This window comes from Topomyia yanbarensis, chromosome 3 (assembly GCF_030247195.1).
Source record: "Topomyia yanbarensis strain Yona2022 chromosome 3, ASM3024719v1, whole genome shotgun sequence".
NCBI classification, from domain to species: Eukaryota; Metazoa; Arthropoda; class Insecta; order Diptera; family Culicidae; genus Topomyia; species Topomyia yanbarensis.
Window position 1 is genome coordinate 349,242,208 of NC_080672.1, and position 23,326 is coordinate 349,265,533.

General features: G+C 41.4%; 2 protein-coding genes across 3 annotated transcripts in view; one reads left to right on the forward strand and one right to left on the reverse strand.

Moving 5' to 3' along the window:
- The window catches only part of LOC131688518 (mediator of DNA damage checkpoint protein 1-like), a 32,271-nt gene extending 18,978 nt beyond the window's left edge, over positions 1–13,293 (forward strand). Inside the window, exons 4-8 of one of the 2 annotated variants that reach the window (XM_058972817.1) lie at positions 34–954; positions 1,030–1,886; positions 2,034–3,175; positions 12,560–12,868; positions 12,939–13,293. In XM_058972817.1, coding sequence (XP_058828800.1) covers positions 34–954; positions 1,030–1,886; positions 2,034–3,175; positions 12,560–12,868; positions 12,939–13,153 — 3,444 coding nt within the window. In that variant the 3' untranslated portion in view covers positions 13,154–13,293. Of the gene's footprint in view, positions 1–33; positions 955–1,029; positions 1,887–2,033; positions 3,176–4,039; positions 5,003–12,559; positions 12,869–12,938 lie in introns of those variants that run through there. The other variant, XM_058972818.1, reaches the window with a different exon arrangement.
- A 35-nt stretch (positions 13,294–13,328) lies between these two features.
- Positions 13,329–15,151, reverse strand: LOC131691740 (mitochondrial import receptor subunit TOM22 homolog). Its single transcript, XM_058978364.1, has 3 exons — positions 14,768–15,151; positions 14,475–14,600; positions 13,329–14,082 (listed from the first exon to the last, which is right to left on the reverse strand). Exons 1-3 carry the CDS (start codon positions 14,894–14,896, stop codon positions 13,765–13,767), a joined length of 573 nt encoding a protein of 190 aa, XP_058834347.1. The 5' UTR covers positions 14,897–15,151; the 3' UTR covers positions 13,329–13,764.
- Positions 15,152–23,326: the final 8,175 nt, after the last annotated feature.

Genomic DNA, 23,326 nt, shown 5'->3' on the forward strand with positions numbered 1-23,326 from the left:
ATAATTGCTCACCGATTTTCCATCTGTTTTTAGGAAGCCCCACAGATACGATCCCGGCTTGTTACAACAAAACAATCCAATAGTAGTAGTAGTAACACGTTCGGTGCCAGTGCTGCCATTCAAGAACACAGCGTGTCGACATCAGCAAATAATGTATCCATCACACGAGAGAGCTTTATAGTTCCCTCAACGCAACAGATTGCCGATCGAACCAGTCTCGTACATAATTCCACGTCAGCTAAAGAATCTCGGAACAGTGTTCAACAGGCTAGCGTAGACGATGACGACGATCTGTTCTACATTCCGGAAACACAGGAATGTATCGAGCAAGCTAATGAGTCGGAGATTATTGGTCCAATCAGTAACACCGGTGTCCGTGACGAGAAGGAGGACGATTTTCTACCGTTCGAAACCGAGGACGATGAAAATACCGGTGATGGTCTTTTCAACAATCCTTACGTCGAACAGTCGCAAGATCTTGTACAGAATTTAGAGAAATCGAATAAAACGAACGAACACCGAAAATCTATTCAACCCGACCGTTCTGTCGATTCTATTTCGTTCCGCGGAAAACTGGTACCGGATGAAACCGATGAAGATTTAAGTAAAATCGAATGGAACGATTCGAAAGCTACCAGCACTGGTAAAGTTGGCGAGGAAGATGTCAGTAAGGAACGAGAGGGATCTGTTACTCCTGATATTTTATTTGACCGGCCAGAATCTGTGCGATCGTTAGGTTTACTGATACCCCAGGAAGGCCGCGTGGAATCTGTTACACCTGATCTTGAGTTTGATCGAATAACTCCACAGCAACCAGATCCGACCTTAGCTAGGAAGCTGTCGCTCAGAAAAGATTCATCCGAAAGCTTAAAGGAACCCGTGCTAGATATAGATGATGTACGGGTCGAGTCTGTAACACCTGATCTTGATTTTGAAAAGAAAAATCCGGAAGAGGTAAGTAATTCACTGATTTGAAGTATGAACATATCGTTAGCTTTCTGTTTTTAATTTTTAATCAAATTCTTTCAGATCTCTGAGGAAGACCCATATCTACAAGAAACACAATTCCTGGCTCCTGAACCCAACCCGGGCGTCCATGCATCGACCAGTGCCTATGACTTGGCTACCCAGTTAGATCCTCTAATCAGTGGTAGGGAATCATCTAAATTCCAAGCCCCTACCACTTACGATGTGCTCACCCAGAAATTGCCCGGTGTGAAACTAAACTCCACTCGATCTTTACAACGCGAAATTGTTATCCCAGTGAATGATTTGCGACGGAACAGGAAAGACATTTCGATTCGAGTCAACAAAGAGATTGAGCTGGATCCGTTCCTGCTTGCCACTCAACCACTGCCCGTGGATGGCTTATGTGACGTATACGATCTGCAGACGCAACCCCTAGGGAAGCACGCAGATGATCAAGTTGTAGTAGACGATGATAACGTAAATGATACGGTTCCATTGTTATTACCAGTCCCATCACCACCACCACCACCTAGCGATGATATCTACGATTTGCAAACACAGCTACTGGAAGCCAAAGGTTCTTATAGCAGTTTACCCGATGATGATCCCGAAATGAGCAAGCTCTTCCGACCACCTGTTAACAGTACCTGCCGACAGTCGGTGCTAGTGAAGCAAATCGATTCCCACGAAGAGGAACAGGAAAAAATCATGAAAACTGGTCAGTTGAATATTTCTCCATCTTCCAACAAGGAAAATCAGGATGAGATAAGCCAGCCAGACAAGATAAAGTTGGGCGTTGCTAAAAGAAAACTGTCCGTTCTCGCGCCAGAGAACGAGGATACAGTGGAGCTTAGCCAATCGGACGAAGAGTACTGTCTAGCAGCAACGATGCCCATTACAGAAGCTGGTAATCAGAGGTAAGTTTTTTTTTATAATTATACTCGCTTGTCTTCTTTCGCAAATTTACTTAAGAAATAAAAATCCATATAAACCCTGTTCCAAAAAATGCAAAACCATATTGCCATTTCCGATGCTAATTCAATGTCTTTTGATTCACCTTCCAGTAAAGAGAGCAACACATCAACCAAAAAAACCTCCCGCAAAAAGGGGAAAAGCGTCTCTTCGAAGACCGGATCCGCTTTCAAAGTACCTGATAACCGTAGCGTAACGTCCAGCACCAAAAGTTCGATTACAAGCGCACCGCAGACACCTCACCCACAAGAGGGCTCTGGTTCGGAACCGTTCGATTTTAATACCCCGGAGCATCCTTTCCTGAACGTGGTAAAGAAGGAGAAAATCTTAGCCGTATCAGATATGCTCAAAAGCCATACCACAGTGAAAACCGATAACGTGACGCGTAAGTACAAGTACATTTTTGGCGATAGTTCCGATGAGGATCAGGAACCGAATGAACCAGTGTTTGTAAAAAAAGACAGCAAAATACAAGTTATGAAATATGATAAAGAAGAGAAAGCCGAGGTAAAGAAAGCCAAGGTTAACAAGATTCCGGAGAGACGATCAAAGCGAGATAAAAAGAAGACTGAGCGATATTCTGATGATGAAGAGGACAGCAAGAGTACAAGGTCAGCAAAATCTAAGTCGAGCAGAGGAAGCACTCGAAGTATAGCCACTGATAATACTTTAAAACCGAAGGTTGATGAATCAGTCGATTATCAGCCGCTTAAGAAACTCGAAGAATCAACTAAAACCAGAAAGAGAAAAGCTGCTGAAGAACCTACTGTGACTGTTCCTGTCGTCTCAGATAGTATAGCCCCAAAAGCAAGCAAGTCTAAAAAATCTGACATTGAGGCAATCGAGCCGAAGGCCGGTCCTTCGAAATCCGACGAGCAACCTATGACGAAGCGCTCGAGTCGTCTCCGTCGAGCGGCAACAGAGGAGATCAAAGTAAGTGATCCATCTAAGGCAGTCAATAAAACTGTCCCTACCGTGGAGGTAAGTCATGACAAAAAAACCGACCTCGCTATACGCATCCGACCATCGAGACGAGTAGCGACAACAGTCATTGGTAAGCTTCCCACCGATGCAGATGAAGATCAAGCTGTATCGAGTGCCTCGGAAGCAGCCAACACCAGTGCTTCCGGTTCGGAGTCATCCGGTACCCGCAAATCGTCTCGGGCCGCAAAACCGCGCCTAATGTTCACGAAGATGAGTCCGGAACCGTACAGGCGCATGATAACGAGAGCTGGTAAGTTTGGTTTTGATTTACTTTTATAGAACACGGGATGGAACAAGTACTGTACACGAAAGCACATTCGTAATCGGATATTCACGATCATTTCAAACATGATATTGGTTCCACTTAGAGCATGAAATTTGTTTGAACTGCCCTTATTTCTGATATCATGTAAATCAGAAAGGGTAGGGGAAAGTTTTAGCTTTGTTCGGGGCTAATTTCTTTTTATTTTGCCGATTGCCCGACAGGATTGTCACTCCACCAATTGCCATTTCATCATTTCATTGAAATTACTAATGTTGTTTTTTATTGAAAAAAGACATGCGACAGTGGATTGCACTAGAGTGAAAAACTTTCTAGCAGCAATCAAGCTACTGGAGGTTTTTCATTTCCACTTCTGCTTGAAAGTGCAACACCAGCGCATTCTACTGCCCCGATGTTTTTTAATGAAAAACAGTATAAAGTACTAAGATCTGCTCACTTAAGCTATTCGCACACGAGGCGATAGGACACACGCCACAAAACATATTCACTATCGGTTTTGTTCCACCTATTCCAACGCTGTTGCAGTTGCCGAGTTGGAATTCATTGTGAATATTTGTGGGTCGTGTGTCCTATCGCCTCTTTTGCGTACAGCTTTAAAGCAATCAAACCAGCAGAAGTCTCTATCTTCATTAAACATCAGATGTACTATGAAAAGTCGATTTTCGCGAAATCTGTTCTTTTACTTTTCAACTGTATCGATCTAATTGCTTGCTTGATAAACAAACTTTGTCAACTTACCGTGTACAGTGCTTCAATCTAGCAATGCGTTGTGTAGAAGGCGTTTCTTGTTGCTGTTTACTAATATACCGTATTCTTCCGCATACTCGACAGCGTCTCGAAAAATGCAACGCTAATATCATTCAAACGCTTTATCTAGGGTACCGATGGATATGAATATCGACATTTTGTAGTTTGTAGATGTGTTTTTTTTGTTAATTAGCGTAGATTTTTTTTGTTAATCAGCGTAGATTTTTTTTTGTTGAGAATTTACATTATTTCTTTTCAGTTATGCTGCGAATTAGACATGTTTTGTTCCGCTGTAGCATAAGCTTGCTTTGTAATCCAGTAGAAAAATAATAAATGACATTCCTTTCAAATTAGTGCATGCTTTCTCAGGGGCGCATTCTATGTAGTTCATCATACTAAGCCAATTTATACATTTTTGATAAGACGTCATTTCCCGAAAAACCATTTCTAGGAAAACTATTCCCAGGAAACCAATTCTCGGAAAGTGTCATTCCCCAGAAAACATCATTCCTCAGCATGTCGACCATCCTGAAATCTTTATGTGATCAGCTGTCAATTCAATCAAACTCAGTAGTGAACCTAGTGGTGATTACAATTACCTTTAAATAGACCGCTACATTGTGCACACCTTTGTTGTGCTTTGGATTGTTCGCTCTACAGATATCACTAAACAATATTCCATAGCGAATATCACATCACATCGATGATAGAGCAGTGAGTACATGGCCAAATTCCCCCTGATGGTGCAAAACTGATAAGCAACGCAACAAATCTTATTTCTGTCTTCTTGTTCAATATTAGTGTGATGAGCTAGAGACTGGTATCTGGGAAAATACACATCGTTTGATCTGGTTAGGATGATGACTGATATCTCATGTTTTAGTCGATGGTTCATCTATTGATTAAGTGGGACCTTCTATAAATTAGAATACGTACTTTATTAAATTACTATATTCTCACAATCGTAAGTCCCTCTCATAGGCTGAATCAATTGACAGTAATTTTAACATCTTCAAGCAATATTATATGCATCGTTAGAAATAAATTTAGGGTTGATTTCTTCACTAGTCGGCCATTAGTGCTCCAATTATTACTATTTTAATTGTTAATCTTCTATTAATGCGTAAGCTAGAAAAATAGCCATTCATATCTTGGTTCATATTTCTACATTCTTTATTTTTTTTCTTTTCTACATAATAGCTCTTTATGTTGATTTGAAACAGAAAGTTACTCTAACATGTTGATTGCAATGCGCCTTGATGGCGGTGAATGGTTACATATCAGACAATTTACTATTGTTACAATTCCAACCAAAGCACAGTGGCTCAAAACAGCGTTTTGAGGTACTCAATTCACTGGAGTCAAAACTGTCCATATTATTGATTTCACATGTTCTACAATGTTTGTGTGTGTCCAAAGCGCCATATTTTGGCAATATTGTTTTTTTAAAAAAATGATCATAATAGGCTACAGAAAATTTAACTTTTGAACCGAAAGAGGTAGCGCTTGGCTGTATTCGACAAAGTTGTAGAGGAGAGTATTTTTATAAATTTTGCAGAAGACATATTGTCTCTGTCACTCATAGTACTCGAGTTATGAGAAGTTCTCTGTTGCCAAAAACGGAACCCATTTGTTGCCAAAAACGGAACATTTTTATTGCCAAAAACGGAACGTGCCAAAAACGGAATCTTACTGTATTCCGAAATGTTCCGTCACAGATATTGATCACATCTTCATCATCATCGTGGTCTGTTGTGATTTCCTGGTTGCTGTCGGCTGAGAACAAAAGACAACACCACCGGCTTCGTCGTCTTTAGCAGAGATGCCAGATTTGCAGACAAGTCTGCAAATTCGCAGCCTTTTAATTTAAGCTGCAGATTATTTCGATGACGCAGATATTTGTAGATTTTTTAGTTTGGTTGCAGATATTTACAGATTTTTGAATATAAATGCTTTTGGTTACACTAGCTTTCCTGACATTTTTTGTTCTTCCCAGACTTTTAAAATTATTATTGTAGACATTTGAAAAAAGGACCTGGCATCTCTGGTCTTTAGAACAACATTCTTTCGCGGCATCGATATAACCAGCAGTTCGCCAGAAACATAAGGGTTGTTTCCTTTTTTCAAACATGAGCAGTTCTTTAAATTTATATACCAAATAGCCCTTTGATTTTGCGCATAACCGAGACCGATGATCCAAAGTGGCGCAAAGCAGCTGAAAATTCGCCGGGCGAGGTGCCCTTCGACCCGCCGTCGGAAGCGACGATCCCTATGTAGCCGACTACCACTAAAAAAATAAGTGGTATTTTAGCCAAAATCGAGAAAAAAGTGTTTATGATTTATAAACTCGAATTTGAATTAAAAATTCAATATGGCGGACTAAAATATGACTAACAAAAACAATCGTTTTACACCTTGTTTTTACACTGTTTTTTTCTGTGTTTGTTTGACAACTCACGATTAGTCTGCGACGCCAGGTCCGTATAGCAGTCCTTCCTGCACCTCGAATTGCTCCTGGAGAGAAACGGCTCGAGTTTTCATCTCCAGATAGGCCGTCTTCGCGTAGCCGGACACCCTGCGTTCGGCAGCTTGTAGACGTTGCAGTTCAACTGCGGCAGCAGTGGTGCCCTCTACAGATCAAGCCGTGAAATACGTTCTCGAGACCTGAACGTATGTATAGTGCAACGCGAAGCTTTCTGGGAATGTGCAAAATGTCATAAAAATATTTCTACCTGAAGCGCGCGTCTCGGCTCGAGACGTCTCAGGACGCCGCTTCGAACAATGGTCTGTAGAACTTTTTTGATGCGCTGATCGAAAAACTCGTTTAACATAATTTATTAGGCACTTTACCTTTAAAAAAATCTAATTTTTGAAAATTTTAAATGAGAACCTCCCCTTATTGACCTAATCGAAGAAGATCACAGGGGGGATATCTTCAGATGTCTTGTTGATGGTAATAGCAATGGCAGCAGCTTCTACAGAAGGACGATGAGCGACGCCCTCTCCAATTCCGCTCACACCCATCCCCACACACTGGCCATGTTTCGAGCCGTCGGTGTTACTATGCAGATGATTAGAGTATTTGTAATCGATGGTCGCTTGCTCTTGTGGATACAGCCATGCTGTGTCTAAGTTTGGACCACGGTCGTGCCAGGCGTAGTTGTTGACCCGATGCAACTGTGGGGAGGTGGCATCGGCAAATGCGATATTGGATATATCTAGAGAAAATTTTCAATAGGACGTAAGTAACATTGAGAGCCTCTCTTTGTTTACTTTCTCTTTCGTTTATTACAACGTCATTACAACACTTTGCACTAATTTTCCAGTACATATCGAAAGCCGACGGTTTTAACTAGAATATTACGCAAAGAGTAGAGTAGAAAATGTTGAAATGGCCGAGTAATGAACAGAAGAGAAAGACCCCAAAGAGAATCTCTCATTGTTACTTACGTCCTATTGAAAATTTTCTCTAGATATATTCGGATTCCTGATGTCCGTGGCAGTCTGTAGCACTAGTAGGTGACATTCATCACTAGATGTTTTTTTTTTTCTAAGAACGGCCCACAACTCACTCTCAGAACGGCTACCGCCAGTAATCAACGACAGGGAAGGACGCCGGTATCAACGCAGGCGGCTTCGGCGGGATTGATGAGAAGTAGATTTGAAGCCAATCTGACTGCTCTGTGATACAGCTATGCCAATATACCTAACAAACTCTCCCAATTACGACTGGTTATCTCAAGGCCGCAAAACAAACGACGATGGATGAGGGTGGGCTGATGTAGAGTATCGTTCTCCTATTCCACCTTGGTTATCGCGAAGTGAGATGGTACGAAAATGCGGAAGAACAACCATTTTCCGGTTCACAATCAGTCCAAGGATTTTAGGTTCGTTCCAGAATGGAATTACGCTTCTAGCGAGTTTGATCGGCCTACCGGTGTCTACGTGATGAGAGTTGCCTACAGTGCGAAATAGAGCAAGTTGGGGCCGAGATGCAAAAACCGACCGAGTCAATCTATCGTCCAACGAACGGTCGTTTTTTCCGACAGCTACAAGCACAACATTGTTGGGGTAAATAAACACGAATATGCCTTTCGGGAGCGTAGCGAAGAGGGAGTTCATGCCAACCAGGAACAGTGTGACTGCCAGTACCGAGCCGTAGGGGACCCCGTTTGCATCCCTAAATAGGTCTAAATGAATTCCTGCAATACCTACTCTGAAACTTCCGAAACATTGAGATACTGCTTGAAGAAACGGTCGGGGTACCCGCGAACACCCCATTGATGCAAGTGGCGGAGCACTCCCTCGAGCCGTACGGTGTTGTAGGTCTTGCCGAGATGTGGTATGGCGATGTCCAGATGCAAGTCGTTGGTTACGACGTTGCTTACTATTTCGCCGAAGTAACCTCATGCCTGTGCCGATCAAAATGCGAGCTGACGACGGTCGATAAGGTTTTTTTCCTCGAGGAGGGTCATCAGGCGTCGGATTGTTATCCTTTTCATCGTTTTTCTAATGCGCTGGGGAAGAGACTGATAGGTCGAAAGTTATTCGAACTCCTGGTTACCTCGCACTTCTTCCGAGTGGGGATAGTGACCGCGATTGTCTAAGAGAGGTCCGCCTCCGCAAATCCTGTTGCATCCGTCCACTAGCACTCGATTGCCAACCGGAGGTAAGATCCTAAACAGTCAGGGATAGCTAACGTAGTCGAGTTCGGCAGAATTGCACTGTGCTCGCAGCGCAGTGGCGAGGTCGCCAACGAAGAAAAATTTGTAATAATCCTAGTTCGCATTTGGCGTGAATGTTGTAGGGGTGACTTCTTCGTTTTTAGGAATACAGGTGGGAGGACAAAGTCCCCAGAGAGAAAGCTGAAGTGTTTTCCGATTTCATTTGCAATGTCGGAGGACTCAACTGGCGTGGTACCGTTGACCGATAATGCAAAGCCTTTTTGTCTACATTTGCCGCTTAGGGTGTTCGCCGTTGTCCACAGCTCCGCAGCCAACCAGTCGGAACTTATCCCTTTTAACTTATTGCGATAGTGCTCTGATAGTTCGGGGGATGCATGGTATTATAGTCTGGATCATGACAAGCTCCTCGGGCGAGTAATCGCGGTCCCGATCGAGGGCATCCGAAACGTTGTTTTCGTTGGTGGGCCAATCCGCCCGCTCCAACCACGACGCCGCGATTTCGATGGGGGCATCCGTATAACATGATAGATTGCAATTTGGCCGCTGTTTCCAATGGCTGCTAAAACCGGCAATCTTCAGTGAGGGAGGCAAAAGTTGAACGGCCCCGTAGAAAGGTTATACTGCCGCCATTTAGCCTCACCTGTGTTCAACTGCCGGCTAACTATGGCGTTAGAGCGATTGTAACACCTTGAACGCCATGTTGTGTGATGGGCATTGAAGTCATTCATCAATAGAAAGGGGGTCTACAGTTACTTCAACCAATTAAACCAACCCAAACGATAAGCTTCTGTTTCCGAGGCCAACCGTCTGGTAAAAGTTCGACCGTTTAGCTGATTCCCAAGTCAAACGGTAACCGAATCACTGTGATGAATCCGTGTCGCCTTCCATGTATGTACCTTGAATAGCAAGGATGGGTGGAAGTACCTAGGTTTGCTCTCAGGGCGGTGGAGTTCCACTGGATGGCCAGTGTGCAGTTTCTTACGTCGGGTGAACGCTGGGCTTGGGCTAGAGCTACTATTCCACGCAGGTCTGCTGCTGGATCCTAATCGGTCGACCTTGTGGAAGTTGGTAGGACAGATGGCGACGAATCCACCTTGGGTGTGCATCCAGGGGACGTTTGGAGTATTGCTGCTGCTTCTGTAGGAAGGGTAGATGATTACTCTGTGCCACTTAGTCGGGTGTCCTTACCTTTTTGGCGGTTGGATCTTCTAGGTTTCGGCATACTGAACGGGACGGGAGGAGTCATGGCCACGGGGTTAGTTTGATAAACTTGTCCTGTTTGGCCTTTATTCCCGGGGGAGGGTTCGCTGGTGTTCTCCCAGAGGTGGATAGATGGATTTTTGTAGCTTAGTGACGGAACGTCGCAATTTCGTTATCTCTACTATGGCCACTCGCAGCCAAAGAAGTAGGCGAGCTCTCGTCTGGAGTAGAACGCTTTTTTCGCTGTCAGTTTTCTCCTGTGAATTTTAATTGAAAAAATAATAGTTTGTTGTTCACCCTCGGTGTCTGATAGTGAATCATCAGTGAACCATTAGGTGCAGCGTTCCCGGGAGGACAGCTTCCCACGTGATGCCAACAAGAGACTATTAGATGCTTTGTTTGATCTGCCGGCTTTTGGGACTGCTTCTACGTGCTGGTGTGAAGCCCAGACGGCAGTTCGGAAGTCCCTCGCCGACTGCTAGGAGACCCACGTGTACCAGCATTCCGCCGGAAGTTGTGAAGGCACCACGGAGCTCCTGGTGAGATTTTTCCATGTTATTTTGATTATATTGTTTTCAGAAGAGCTGCGTATGCATTGGTAATTTTATTAGCATTGATATAACATCCAATATAGGTTTATAGGGGGAAGGGGGGGGAGATTGCTTCTCTAATCTTCCGGCCATTACATCACATGATTTGGTATTCTTAGTATGTATAACAAACATAAAGATGTGACACAAGGTGCTAAAAACGCACAAAAATCCTATGAATCCTATTTTTCATTGGATTGTCTGCTCTAAAGATATTACCAATGGCCGTTCATAAATGATGTCCCGTATTGACAGTTGGGGAAAATCCATGAATTAACGAGAGAAAAAGTAATTATTTGAAACGTACTAGTGGAGCGGGGTTATTAAAGCCAACAACAATTTTAGACTTTTTTCTGCGACACATTGTTTATGAATGGACCCCAAACAAACAATATTCCATAACGAATATCACGTAACATCGATGACAGAGCAGTGGGATCAAGACCAAGTTCCCTCTGGGTCGTGCAAAACTGAGAAGCAGCATCAATTTCGGCACAGAGAACAGACATCCATCTCAAGCGTAAAAGTTGAGTAAAAGGCACATCCAAAGGTAAACGAGAGGTGGTTCTGTCATGACGTTTAGTGCGTGAGTGTTCCTGAATTGATATCCAAGTGATCATTCTAATTATGGGATATGCCAGTATGGTGGTCGCAATGCTATAACAAATACTTGTTCAAATGACAAAACAAGCGTTATAAATTTGTTTGTTCGAATCTGGATGTCTGTTCTCTATGACTTAGTTCTAACTATTAAAATCTTAAACTGTATTTGATTTTCAAACAAAATAATCATTGGTACACACTAGATCAGGAATAATAACTGGCAGAATATAGGGAAATTAGTATTCGTGGACATTGCGATTATCAGCGCGCTCTGATTTATTTAATAGTCGATTGATCCGTTTCAGACCTAGGGGACCCAAGAGGAGATCAGAAACAAGACAAAAGCGGAATCAATGCGAAGTTTTAATTGCATCACTGACGATTAAACACGCGTTGTTAGAAGCTTGATGCATTGGACTGGACAAAATAGAGGACTTGACGTTACACACTTCGAGACAAACAGGCGCAAAATTTAGTCCTCCTCCCGAGGACCAGTGTTTACTTGGCAGACAGTTGCTAATTCGTTCGATTTTGCAACTTTTGTCTCGCGGGACGGATCGAGATCCCCTAAGCTATAAGCTACACTGCCTATAATCGCAAGTCAGTCCCATGTAGATATGGAATCCCATAGAACATGGGACTGACTTGCGATTATGGGCAGTACAGTCCTATCAGCACGCTAAAAAAGCTTCCAATATAGGTTTATATACATTCGATACGCCTTTTGTTATCTCCATCATCTATGAAAACTATTTCGGTTCCGAGCGTTTTCAATAAGTAGATGATCGGACTATTATCAAAATAAAAAAGCTTGTAAGAACCAGGTGTGTGGAAATAAGCGGATCTACGCCATTGCAGATCGTGGCGAAAACTGATATGACAATAGAGATATGCTCAATTCTGCAACTCCACCCTACGATTTGTGCAGGTGTTCATGCTATGCTATGCTCTACTATGACTGCTCACAGATGTTTATTTTACTGTATCGATTTTGTTGGCTATTTTCGGCAAATTTGAGACTAAGAGAAACGAAAGCAATGAAATTGAAAGACGGATAGGTATTCTAGAGCGAATCAGTTATAAACTTAGAACGGAAAACTAGGACTAGGTAGGCTCATATGGACATGATCGAAAGGAAATGTGAAGAATTCTTTGCCTTCTGCTAAGTAGGAGTTGGGCGTTGCACCCAAGTCTACCGCATGGTCTATGGTAACATAACTCATCATCATGTTTTACCGCCGACGCCGGCTTTAAAACATGATACCTATATTGACAACCTCGACGACGAGAACGATGCATTTTATGAACGCGTAAAGGTTAGAAAAATAACATTGCTATAGTCTGATATACAAATGCCCAGGTCGAAACGAAACAGTTCTACCAGCTGAAGGTAAGTATAGATACAGGTAAGTTACACTTTCTTTACATGCTTTTTAACATGATTTCAACTAACCCGTAGATATTCATATCCATTCGGTCTTTGCGAAAAAAGTATACTTTCCACTTATCAATTTCCTATGCTTCAGGCGGTCACATCGTGGATATGCCAGAGCTGGCGTCGATTCTCGTATCGGATCGGGTTTATCGAACGTACAAATTCCTCTGTGCCATTGCCAAGGGCATTCCTATTGTCGGTCAGACCTACCTAGAGCAGGTGGCAATCAAACGCGAGTTCGTCGATCCATGGAATTACATTTTAGAGGACCTCGAGATGGAGCGACGATTCAAGTTTAATTTAAAGAAATCGTTAACGATGGCTCAGGAAACGAGAATTTTTCAAGATTACTCAGTGATTGTTACGACCAACACCATGCCGCCTCCGGAGGAAGTGCAGTGTAAGATTGAGCTTCAGTTTGCTGTTGAGTAAGTTGCAGTTACAAGTATTTCTTTCGTTTGTTTCTACAGTGATTGTGGCTAGCGCTGGCGGCCGCGTTATTAAATTTCCCGTGCAGCAACCAAAGCATACGGACAAGGTGCTAGCCGTTTCGGACCAGAAGGATAAGGATACATGGCCAAAGCTGCGAGAACGCTTTCCAGATATCGAAATCATAAGCACCGAGGGTTTCATGCTGTCGATTATGCAGCATTACAAAAACTTCCGTAACTATCGACTAGCATGATTGGGCACATCGTAACGATGAGCACAAGTAGAGCTTTTTTAAGCATGATCATTATTAATATTGGATCTTTCGTTTTGTCGTTGAGTTTTATGTTATATCGAAATAATAAAATGAACCGCTTGTCGAAAATGTTAACCCATTTACTACACAGGAATTTCTCAGAATTTATTTACCATTTATTTCTTTTCACAGTTTATTTAGGATAAGATTACTAGTAACAGTCATCCGACAGCTTCTATTTATTTATTCAAATAATTGCAAGAACAAAACTCTAGGCATTGTTCTCTCTAAAGCGGCCCTTACACGTTCAATATTTTTGTCAATACGCGTATTGACGATATTGTTACAATATTTCAATACCATTTGAAATCCACATCGTCAATACAAGTTTTTCGATTACACGTACAATACTTTTGTCAATACTGTCTGGTATTGACAAAAATATTGAACGTGTAAGGCCCGCTTAAGAACTACAGCAAAAGCTCATTGAGCCTGCCAACACATTTCTCGCTTCTGACAGTCTGAAGTAGCTTGTCGTTACTTGAAGATTTGAAACTAGCAAACAAACTATTCTTCAAGAGTTCCTTACTTAAATTCTGCACTGGATATGATTATCGTGCAGCCATCGGGGGCATTGCGGGCATTCCACCCGCGCCGGCACCAACAGCCGATCCGGGACCGAGAAGAACCTGCTTCTGCTGTGTCTTTTGCATCTCTTCCATCTGCGCCCGTTCCACCTCGAATACGACCGGTGCGAACAGAATCATAGAGCTGGTAAAGAATATCCACGATGCGTTGCAGGTGAACTTGTACAACGCTTTTATGCTGGCAACGGATAGGTCTGATACCGTGCCGCCGACAGTTCGCACCCCTTGGGGAAACATTTCGGTAAGACCCCACAACCGCTCGGCCAATGTCTCGTCGGGTTCCTTAAAAACAGTATATTAAACATTAGATAGCTTTTTATGAATTAATAAATTTTAAAATATGATGGGATCATAAACTCATAGAAAATTAATGCAATCATAACTCAGACATTGTTTTGGCAAGATCTGGTTTCAGTTGGAATAACCTGAACTCGTTTTTTGGTCTGAGCTCCTTTAGGTTCGCTCGAAGCTGTCGTTTTATTTGTATTTTGTGAATATTAGAGCAACTTAAATCGAAAACAAAATCAGCAATGCTTTTGTTAGTTAGATTGGAACAGTGCTACACATTTCGAAGGTTCCTCTATCCAAAACTACAATTCAATTTTATTCTTCCATTCATAATCTCGTTGCAACGCTAGGCTTTGCAGATGCTAGAATGCGAAAGCACTACTTACGTCATCGTAATCATCATCCTTGCTCTTGATGGCGGCTGGTGTAGTTTTAGCTGCCGGTTGAGACTTTGTAGCTGAAATCGGAACCGCTGCCGGTTTCGGAAGCTCCTCCCGAGGCAACTCGTCAAGCTGAAATAATAATTACTCATGGTTATTCTTGTTGCATAACTAAAAATACCGAATTTGATAAGAACTCACTCAGCTACATTCAATCGATCTCACAATCATAAGCCACATTCGTAATTATTCACTAAAACTTCAAACCAAATGAAAAGCATACAATTATTCCAACTTACCGTTGCCTGTTTACGCTCCGGTGTATCGTCCTTGCTATTCCCAGCCGACTCCATTCCGCTGTCCTTATCTATCGAAAGTTCGTCTTCGTCCACTTTATCCACTAGCACGACTTCTGGGTCGGAATCCATTCACAAAAATGCTAACACTGGCTTTGTAGAAAATATGAAATCTGTCGCGATTACTAGATCGGTTTCTGTATTGCGCCTTCTGTAATTATTTAAAGTCCTTAATTTTTTTTATATCAAACAGTTCGCTGAAGCTTGCATTTGAATTTCTATTCTAAAAAATTCGATTTAACGTCGGAGAATAAATTTCAACGCACTTCGCATTGAAAACGCATGCAGTCGCGAATACGAACGAACGAGATTCGGAATAAAATCGATCCCAAAGCAAGACTTTCAATTCGAAAGGTGGAACAATTTAAATGTCAAATCTACTGTCAAAAAATCTATTATAAATTTTCAAAAGGGGGGGATTTGCATATACTAAAAAAATCGATGAAACATACACGGTGAGAAATTGGAATGCAATTTTTAGTAATGTCCTTCAAGATTCTCTTTTTTCTCTACTAGACCCTGCGGAAAATGTGAAGGCACCAGGCGACCATTAATAGCAGACTCATTTTACATGTTTTCGATGGATAGTTGACAGCAAACTGTTGTAGTGAGCACACGTGTTTTCACAATAGTATCTGGATTGATTTTTTTACGAAATTCCCGGACCTAGGGGCAGATCACTTGTGATGCATTTTTAAAAATCAACGAAATTAAATGCATTTATTTCCATCAAGATAGAAATTCATAATGTATTTTGCGTTGCGTGCAATGTTTTTGAGTTGCGTGCAATGTTGTTTGCGTTGCGTGTAGGACGTCAAAACTCTACAGAAAAACTAGCCCTACATTTACCAAAACCTCGAACAAAGTGGATCAACGTAGGACGTTTGTTAAACAAACTTTTCTGCGAGGCAGTGCAAAGCTGATGCACAAATGGAAATTAAATGCATTTTTTTTCGATTTGATGCAAATTTGTTATACATTCTTAGAGTGATCTTCCCCTAGCGATAGACGGAACCAGCTGCTGCCAAAATGGCATCATCGCTTGACAAAACATTTGTCATCAACTTCAGAGTTATACCGACAAAACTAAACTTTCCCGCAATAGCAGAATTCATTACGAAAAATCTAGCTATCGAAGCGACCCAGCTACAGCACCTGCAAGTCAGCAATGGACGTGTCTTCGTGGGCACCGACTCGACCCAAACAGCCCAGGATATAGTACAAGAACACAACATGAAACACCAGCTTGATCACGACGGAAAATCCTACAGCATCCCACTGTCAATGGAAGATGGGTCTGTTGAGGTTAGAGTTCATGATCTTCGCCCGAGCACAAGTAATGGACAACTAGCATACAGGATGCGTGAGTATGGGGAATCCATCTCAATCCGTGATGAAGTCTGGAATGACTTTTCCTGGAGTCCCCAATGGAGTGAGAACAATGCGCATGAAACTCATAAAACCGATACCGTCGTATGTGATGGTAACACAACTTCACAGCAGATATTTCGCCAGCCTAAAAACGCTAGCACAATTAAAAAAGGGAACACAGCACCATGGATGAAATACATCGCTGGCTGGAAGTGATTCTACAATGGTGGTAGAGCTAGGGGCAGATCACTAAGAATGTATAACAAATTTGCATCAAATTAGAAAAAATGCATTTAATTTCCATTTCTGCATCAGCTTGGCACTCCCTCGCAGAAAAGTTTGTTTAACAAACGTCCTACGCTGACCCACTTTGTTCGACGTTTTGTTAAATGTAGGGCTAGTTTTTCTGTAGGGTTTTGACGTCTTACACGCAACGCAACCCACATTGCAGGCAACGCAAAAACATTGCACGCAACACAAAATACATTATGAATTTCTATTTTGATGGAAATAAATGCATTTAATTTCGCTGATTTTTAAAAATGCATCACAAGTGATCTGCCCCTAGTGGTAGAGTCATCCCAAAACACATTCGAGAGCAGAGGCCAGCAACAAACAATAACAATCAGAACCTCCCAAGCTACAACGGATGTTAACACCATTAGCCTTACTAGCCCATTTGCTGGCTTCGCAAAAGATGATGATTCTATCATAGACAAAACCAGGACCATTACAGTAAACACAAAAAGACCAGCATCATCTCTTGAAAATGACAGAAAAAATAACGCAAAAAAAGTGTCACAAGGCAAAAGCAACATCCACGTCACACACGTTCAATTTCACGAAATAAGCAATGAAAAGGCCATCTAGCCTGAATCATTCTAGTCAGATCAAAAACATATATACTGGCTTCTTCTCATTTTGCGTCGCTGCCGCAGCACCCAGCTGCAACCAAATACATCATTCAACTAACAATATGCCACCGTCAAGCCCTCTCACTACTGTTACATTGAACAGTTCGTCTATAGCTATCAACAACCGAAAGTATCAACACAACATAACATTTTCCTCGGTAAGTTTTTTGGGCAGTATATGTCCCGCCGAAGTAAAATATGATACTGCCGCCTTCAGCGAATTTCGACTATCCTCAGCTGCCGTCACTGCTACTACGTCCCGCCACCACTCACCACGTCAGCGAAAGAAAAACATCACAAAACAATCTTCTGATAAAGCTGCTATACCCACCAACCTATTCTGTCGGCGTACAAAACACTCACCATCCGAGATGATAAAGTGACCTGCTACCCGTTTCGCCACTGCCACAACAAACTGAATCTGCAATCAGCTTTTTTGGCTGCCCCGGTAAGCATTCTGGGCAGTATATGTCCTGCGAAGCATTGTTCGATACTGCCATCCTCAGCAAGTTTCCAATGCTACCAGTTTTTTTCGCTGTCGCTGCGACTTGGTGCTACTCGTCTCATAGGCGAAATAAAAACAAAACCAAAATTTAATGTTTCCTTCATACAGTTGCATTCATCTACTACACGAGTCGTTGGTGCAATAATAACATCATTAAGCCGAATTTACACCTATCCGATCTGTTTCAGTGCCGGTTCAGTTCCGTGCACGGACGCCAATATTCTTTCATGCACTTCAAATGCAAGCATTCACACTTGTCCCTGACGGCGCCGTGCCGGAGAAGTGTGAACGCTTGCATTTGGTTTGTATGAAAGAATATTGGCGTCCGTGCACGGAACTGAAACGGATCGGATAGGTGTAAATTCGGCTTTAAACTGTTCGCCGTCCGTGAAATTTTGACCAGCTACTTGTTTCAACACCGCAGCAACAAACTGTATATACAAGCAGTATTTTTCGCTTCGATGCTTTCACCAACGACCTTTCACCCTCCCAGCTCACGTCGCCTCCACTGCGCCAAAGAACTACTCGTGCCGATTGCAAATCAACAAAAAATGCCAAAAACTATATACCGTTGCAGCCTTAGCAACCATCAGGTCGTTCTGTCGGTGTAACAATAAGATGCCAGCGCTCGCCGGCTGTGGTGGAATGAATCTGCCAGCAGCGGTTACAGCTTCCTCGGTAAGCATTTTGGACATTATATGTCCCTCGAAGCAAAATATGATACTGCCATCCTCAGCAAGATTCCACTATTCACAGCTATTGTTGCTACTGACGTCTACACAAGCAGTTATGTTGGTCTCCCTGCTCCAGCCACAGCCGTGACAACATTCAGCTGGCGGTGTCAACATGTCAACGAACAGTTTTCCCACGATCGAAATGGCTGATATGAGGAGCTACAAGATTGCTACAATCAACATGAACGCAGTGACAAACGGGACAAAACTCGATGCCCTGAATACCTTTATCCGGTCCGCCGAACTAGATGTTATCCTCCTGCAGGAAGTGGCAACAACAAATCTCAACATACCAGGCTTTAACATTGAGTATAATGTAGACGAGCATAAAAGAGGAACAGCGATTGCAGCACGAAGTTTTCTATCCCTCATGCATGTTGATAGAAGCATTGACTCGACATTAATCTGCGCACGGATCAATAACGTCACACTCATCCACGTTTACGCACCATCGAGAACGCAAAATCGAAACGCGTGGGAAAACTTCTACAACTACGTGCTACCATACTACTTCTACAACTCCACGAACCGAGCTATCATTGATGGTGACTTCAATTCAGTTGTAAACCAGAAAGATGCTACTGGTTCAAACGCACACAGCCCAATGCTCAAACGATTCATGACCGCTTCAGGTGTAGACGATAGCTAGGAGGTCCTAAACCGCCAACACGTCGAATTTTCATTTATTAGGTCCGGGTCTGCCTCTAGGATAGATAGAGATCTCGTCACGCCAAATATGCGAGGCTGGATTCGAACCGCAAATTTTGTTGCTACAGCCTTCTCGGATCACAAAGCATACATAATCCGCACTGTTCTTCCAACATTTGGAAATCCACCTGGTCGTGGAATATGGCGTATGCATCCAAGCTTGGTTGATGATCCAGCGCTCATTCCATGATACAATAGAACTATACTATGGCATGTTTCGTTCAGCCTATGATCGTTGTTATGGCGATCCTCACCAGCTGCAAACAATAAATCACATAAAGGGAAGGATGCTCTCTCTCTCCAATGCAGCTATGCACATCGCACACGATGCTGGATCGAAATCTATATAGCTGGAGAAAACACATCAATTTTTCATATAGCGAACCAGAAAACCAGTCGCACCGAAACGTCAATGCAGGATCAACGTTGGCAGGATGGAGTTGACACAATACGAGAGCCAAATACGATACAGCAGAGTGTGCAAGAATATTTTGTTAGATTGTACTCTTCCACCCATCCGGTCGAGAGCGACGACTTCAATCCAGCACATTGCATCCCGCGCGAAAATGAGGCCAATCAACGATGAATGATCGAAATATCTTCCGATGAGGTTCTAGAAGTAATTAAATTGAGCAGCTCACGAAAATCTCCCGGCAATGATGGTTTACCAAAGGAGTTTGATCTAAAGGTATGGCAAGTAATCGAGAGAGAGTTCACTTTTGTCATAAATGAAGCAACGTCCTCTAATGCTCCCTAAGAATTTTTTTGACAGCGTGCTTGTTCTTGTTAGAAAGAAGAAGGGTGATAATAGCGTTAAGGCATTCAGACCGATATCGCTCCTGAATGTTGATTACAAAATATTCGCTAGAATAATAAAAAGCAGGGTTGACCCCTTGCTTCCATTGATGCTATCCAAACATCAAAAATGCTCCAATGGAAAGCGTAACATATTCGAAGCCACTGCTCGTATACTGGACCGCATTTGTGAGCTAAAAGCGAACCATAGAAACGGATTACTGTTTGCTTTTGACTTCGACCATGTCTTTGATAGGGTAGAGTACAGCTTCCTGACAAGTACGATGAGAAAAATGAATTTTAATCCCAAGTTGATCAACCTGCTAATTTACTGTACGAACAATAGCTTCCCAAGGGTGCTAATTAATAGCAAACGTAATAAAAATAGAAACATCTGTACGACCAGGAGATCCATTATCAATGCTGTTGTTTGTACTCTATCTGCAACCACTGCTTGATAAACTGCAAAGAGAATGTCCACATGCTGTCTTGAATGCCTACGCTGATGATATCTCTATGTTTATCGACAGTGATATCCAGTTACGAACTGTTATAAACATCTGAAGCATTTGCAGTTGTCTCGGGGGCAAGACTGAACACCCAGAAAACTAACGCCATAAAAATTAGTTTAATCAACTTGACACCAGAAAATGAGTGGCTGCAGATAGTGAATACAATGAAAATCCTCGTAACACACTTTGCGGAATATTTTTCCGCAATGGTTGATCAAAATTGGGTTGCAGTTTTACGAGGATTCCAAACGTGTATGTGGATGAACAGCATAAGAAATTTGAATCTCGTACAGAAAGTTCTCTTGATTAATACATACATAACGTCGAAAATATGGTACACAACATCAGTGATCACCGTCCCCAACAAACACAGTGGAAAGTTTATTTCACGAATCGGCACATTTCTGTGGTATGAGAAAAGATGGACTCGGATTGCATTCGAAACTTTGATACTTCTTACGAACAGAGGTGGTTTAAATTTGCATTTACCACCCATCCAAGCCAAGGATTTGCTAACGAACCGCATGATGCAAATGGCCTCGGACTTACCTTTTCTCTGGAGCTTTCTGGAGCACAACACGAATCCAGCGGAACACCTTCCTAGCGATGGATCGAAGGCTGAGCCAACTACAGCCAGAGGATTGAATCTACCCGGTTCTAAAACACCAATCAAGACGTAAACGTCAGCTTATATTGAAGAACTTCTCCCAGATGTTATGCTACATGACAAGTATACCACCAGATGAGCGTACTGTAGACGGATACAAAATTTGGACAATAAAATTTTTACAAAAAAAATTATTGCCAAATATAGTTGCACTTCGAAGAATGCAACTGAACCAAGTACAGAAATCACTATGTACATTTCTGAGCAAACCCCTTAGTGTCGGATTCTAATAAGACGCAGTCGAAACGATAATTCCATAATTGATTTAGTTTAGTTAGTTTCATCCGTGTAAACTTGAAACCTATATCCAGCAAAACAAATCAGATGATCGTAAATTGTCTTTTCACCGATGAATTCATCTTCACTTATTGCTTGGTGAAATTTTAATAGTATTTGTCGATTCTATTTACTAAGCTAATAGTTGATCAACCACCAACAAAAAATGCGACAGATGTTGTCCTAGTAGTATAAATTAAAATACATTGTTATCCTAGCGGCATCTGTATAAAGGTTAGCGTGGTAGTCCGCCGATAATACAACAATACGAAAAATTCAAAGTGTATCGACGTTGTGGCAGGTATGCTAGGATGAACAAATTTTCTTCAATTCATGTTGAAGATCGTTTTTCCCGAGGGGCAAGCACTAAATCATGAATACGACGCAGTGCGAAAAGTCGTACTTAATTAGTTACTTTAAATACCACAAAATACATTAACGCCAACATTTAAAATGTACGTGTTAAATTAATTGTAATTTAAGTACAAAAAAGATTTCAAGTACAGCATATTCATACTTAAAATACACACATTATTTTAATTATTGTTAATATGTACTTTAAATGGATTCCCGAATAGAAATGTACAGTAACAAAACCATGATTTTCACTGTGACAGTACAGTAATTTTACAATAATTTACAGTAAGTTTTAGTGTTATGCTACAATACAAAAACAATAATCTGGGGGGTGGTTATGTATCTTAACATTAAGAAAATCAATTTTCCTTCATACATTTTTTTCTCGAGAACAGTAAAATTTAATGTGAATGCACTGTATCAGTTTTTTGCTGAACAGTGAAATTTATTGTTACATGATATTTTATTGTAAATCAACTGTGAGAACTTGGCATCGAACAATGTTGCAACAGTAATAACTATAATATTTATTGTTTTATGATTGTTTGTAGGGTAAATGCTATTGTAAAATTCTATCCGGGTTGTACTGTCAGATTATTTTTCGTGTAGTTTTGAATAGAGCACTCTAGTTAGAGTGCGGCCAAGACGCGTTTGACGTATCCAAACGAGCAGACGTGACGTATTTCTATTGTGAATACGTCAAATTTCATGTTCGTTCGGATACGTCGTGGCCTCTTGATCACACTGCAAATAATCTACACTTTTTATCGAAGAGATTCGACACATAAGTTTTATGTTTTCAACCACACCGAGAAGTCAAGAACTTTCCATTTGCCCTTTAATAAAAATACACTTAAAACTTCAGCGTTCCACCCGATGACACGATCGACTGTTATCACTTTTAAATTTAAAGTGTCAGCGTATTAAACTATATATGTTTTGCCCGTAAAATTCAAGTTTTTGACAATTGCGGCAACATTAAAAGTCGTCGCAATTAAAATTTAAAGGTTAGCGTATTGAAACATAAATGTTTTGCGCATAACTGTGAATAATGTAAACTTTTTTCGAAAAGATTTGACACATAAGATTTATGTTTCAAACCGCACTGAAAACTTAAGAATTTCCCTTTTGTTCTTCAATAAAATAACGCTTAAAATATAAGTGTGTCACCCAATGAGATGGTCGACTGTTATCGCATTTAAATTTAAAGTGTAAGCTTATTAAATCGTAAATGTCCATGTAAACCATGTTTCGACAACATTAAGTGTTAAAACGCTTCAGTACAAGTCCACTTTCCACAACATCGGCGCAAAAACATGAATGCATGGCAAATTTAGAAGGTTTTGGATGGTAAGTTAATACTTGAAAATGCAAACATAATTAATATATTAGCTTATTTTTGCTGGTAATGAAATTGATGGTCAATCGTGTTTTAGCAGATAAATGATTTATATCATTTAGAAGATGAGCCGCGTAAGGGGCTAAGGTAATTCATTTTTTATATGTAAGAAAAATATATTATTAATTTATTTATTACTTATTTTGCAGAATGTATTGTGTTCTACGATATATTCAAATTAAAAAAAAATTAATCAAACTAAAGAATATTTATTGTCATTTAAAAAGAAATGTTCTCCCATTTCAAAATTATTATGATAGCGCA

What these genes read in the sequence shown, in the direction of transcription:
- LOC131691740 (XM_058978364.1), bottom strand. Translation starts at nt 14,896, where the DNA reads ATGGATTCCGACCCAGAAGTCGTGCTAGTGGATAAAGTGGACGAAGAC. An exon ending in CGGAGCGTAAACAGGCAACG is followed by an intron (nt 14,601 to 14,767) that starts GTAAGTTGGAAT and finishes TTATTATTTCAG; the next exon opens with CTTGACGAGTTGCCTCGGGA. An exon ending in AGGATGATGATTACGATGAC is followed by an intron (nt 14,083 to 14,474) that starts GTAAGTAGTGCT and finishes ACTGTTTTTAAG; the next exon opens with GAACCCGACGAGACATTGGC.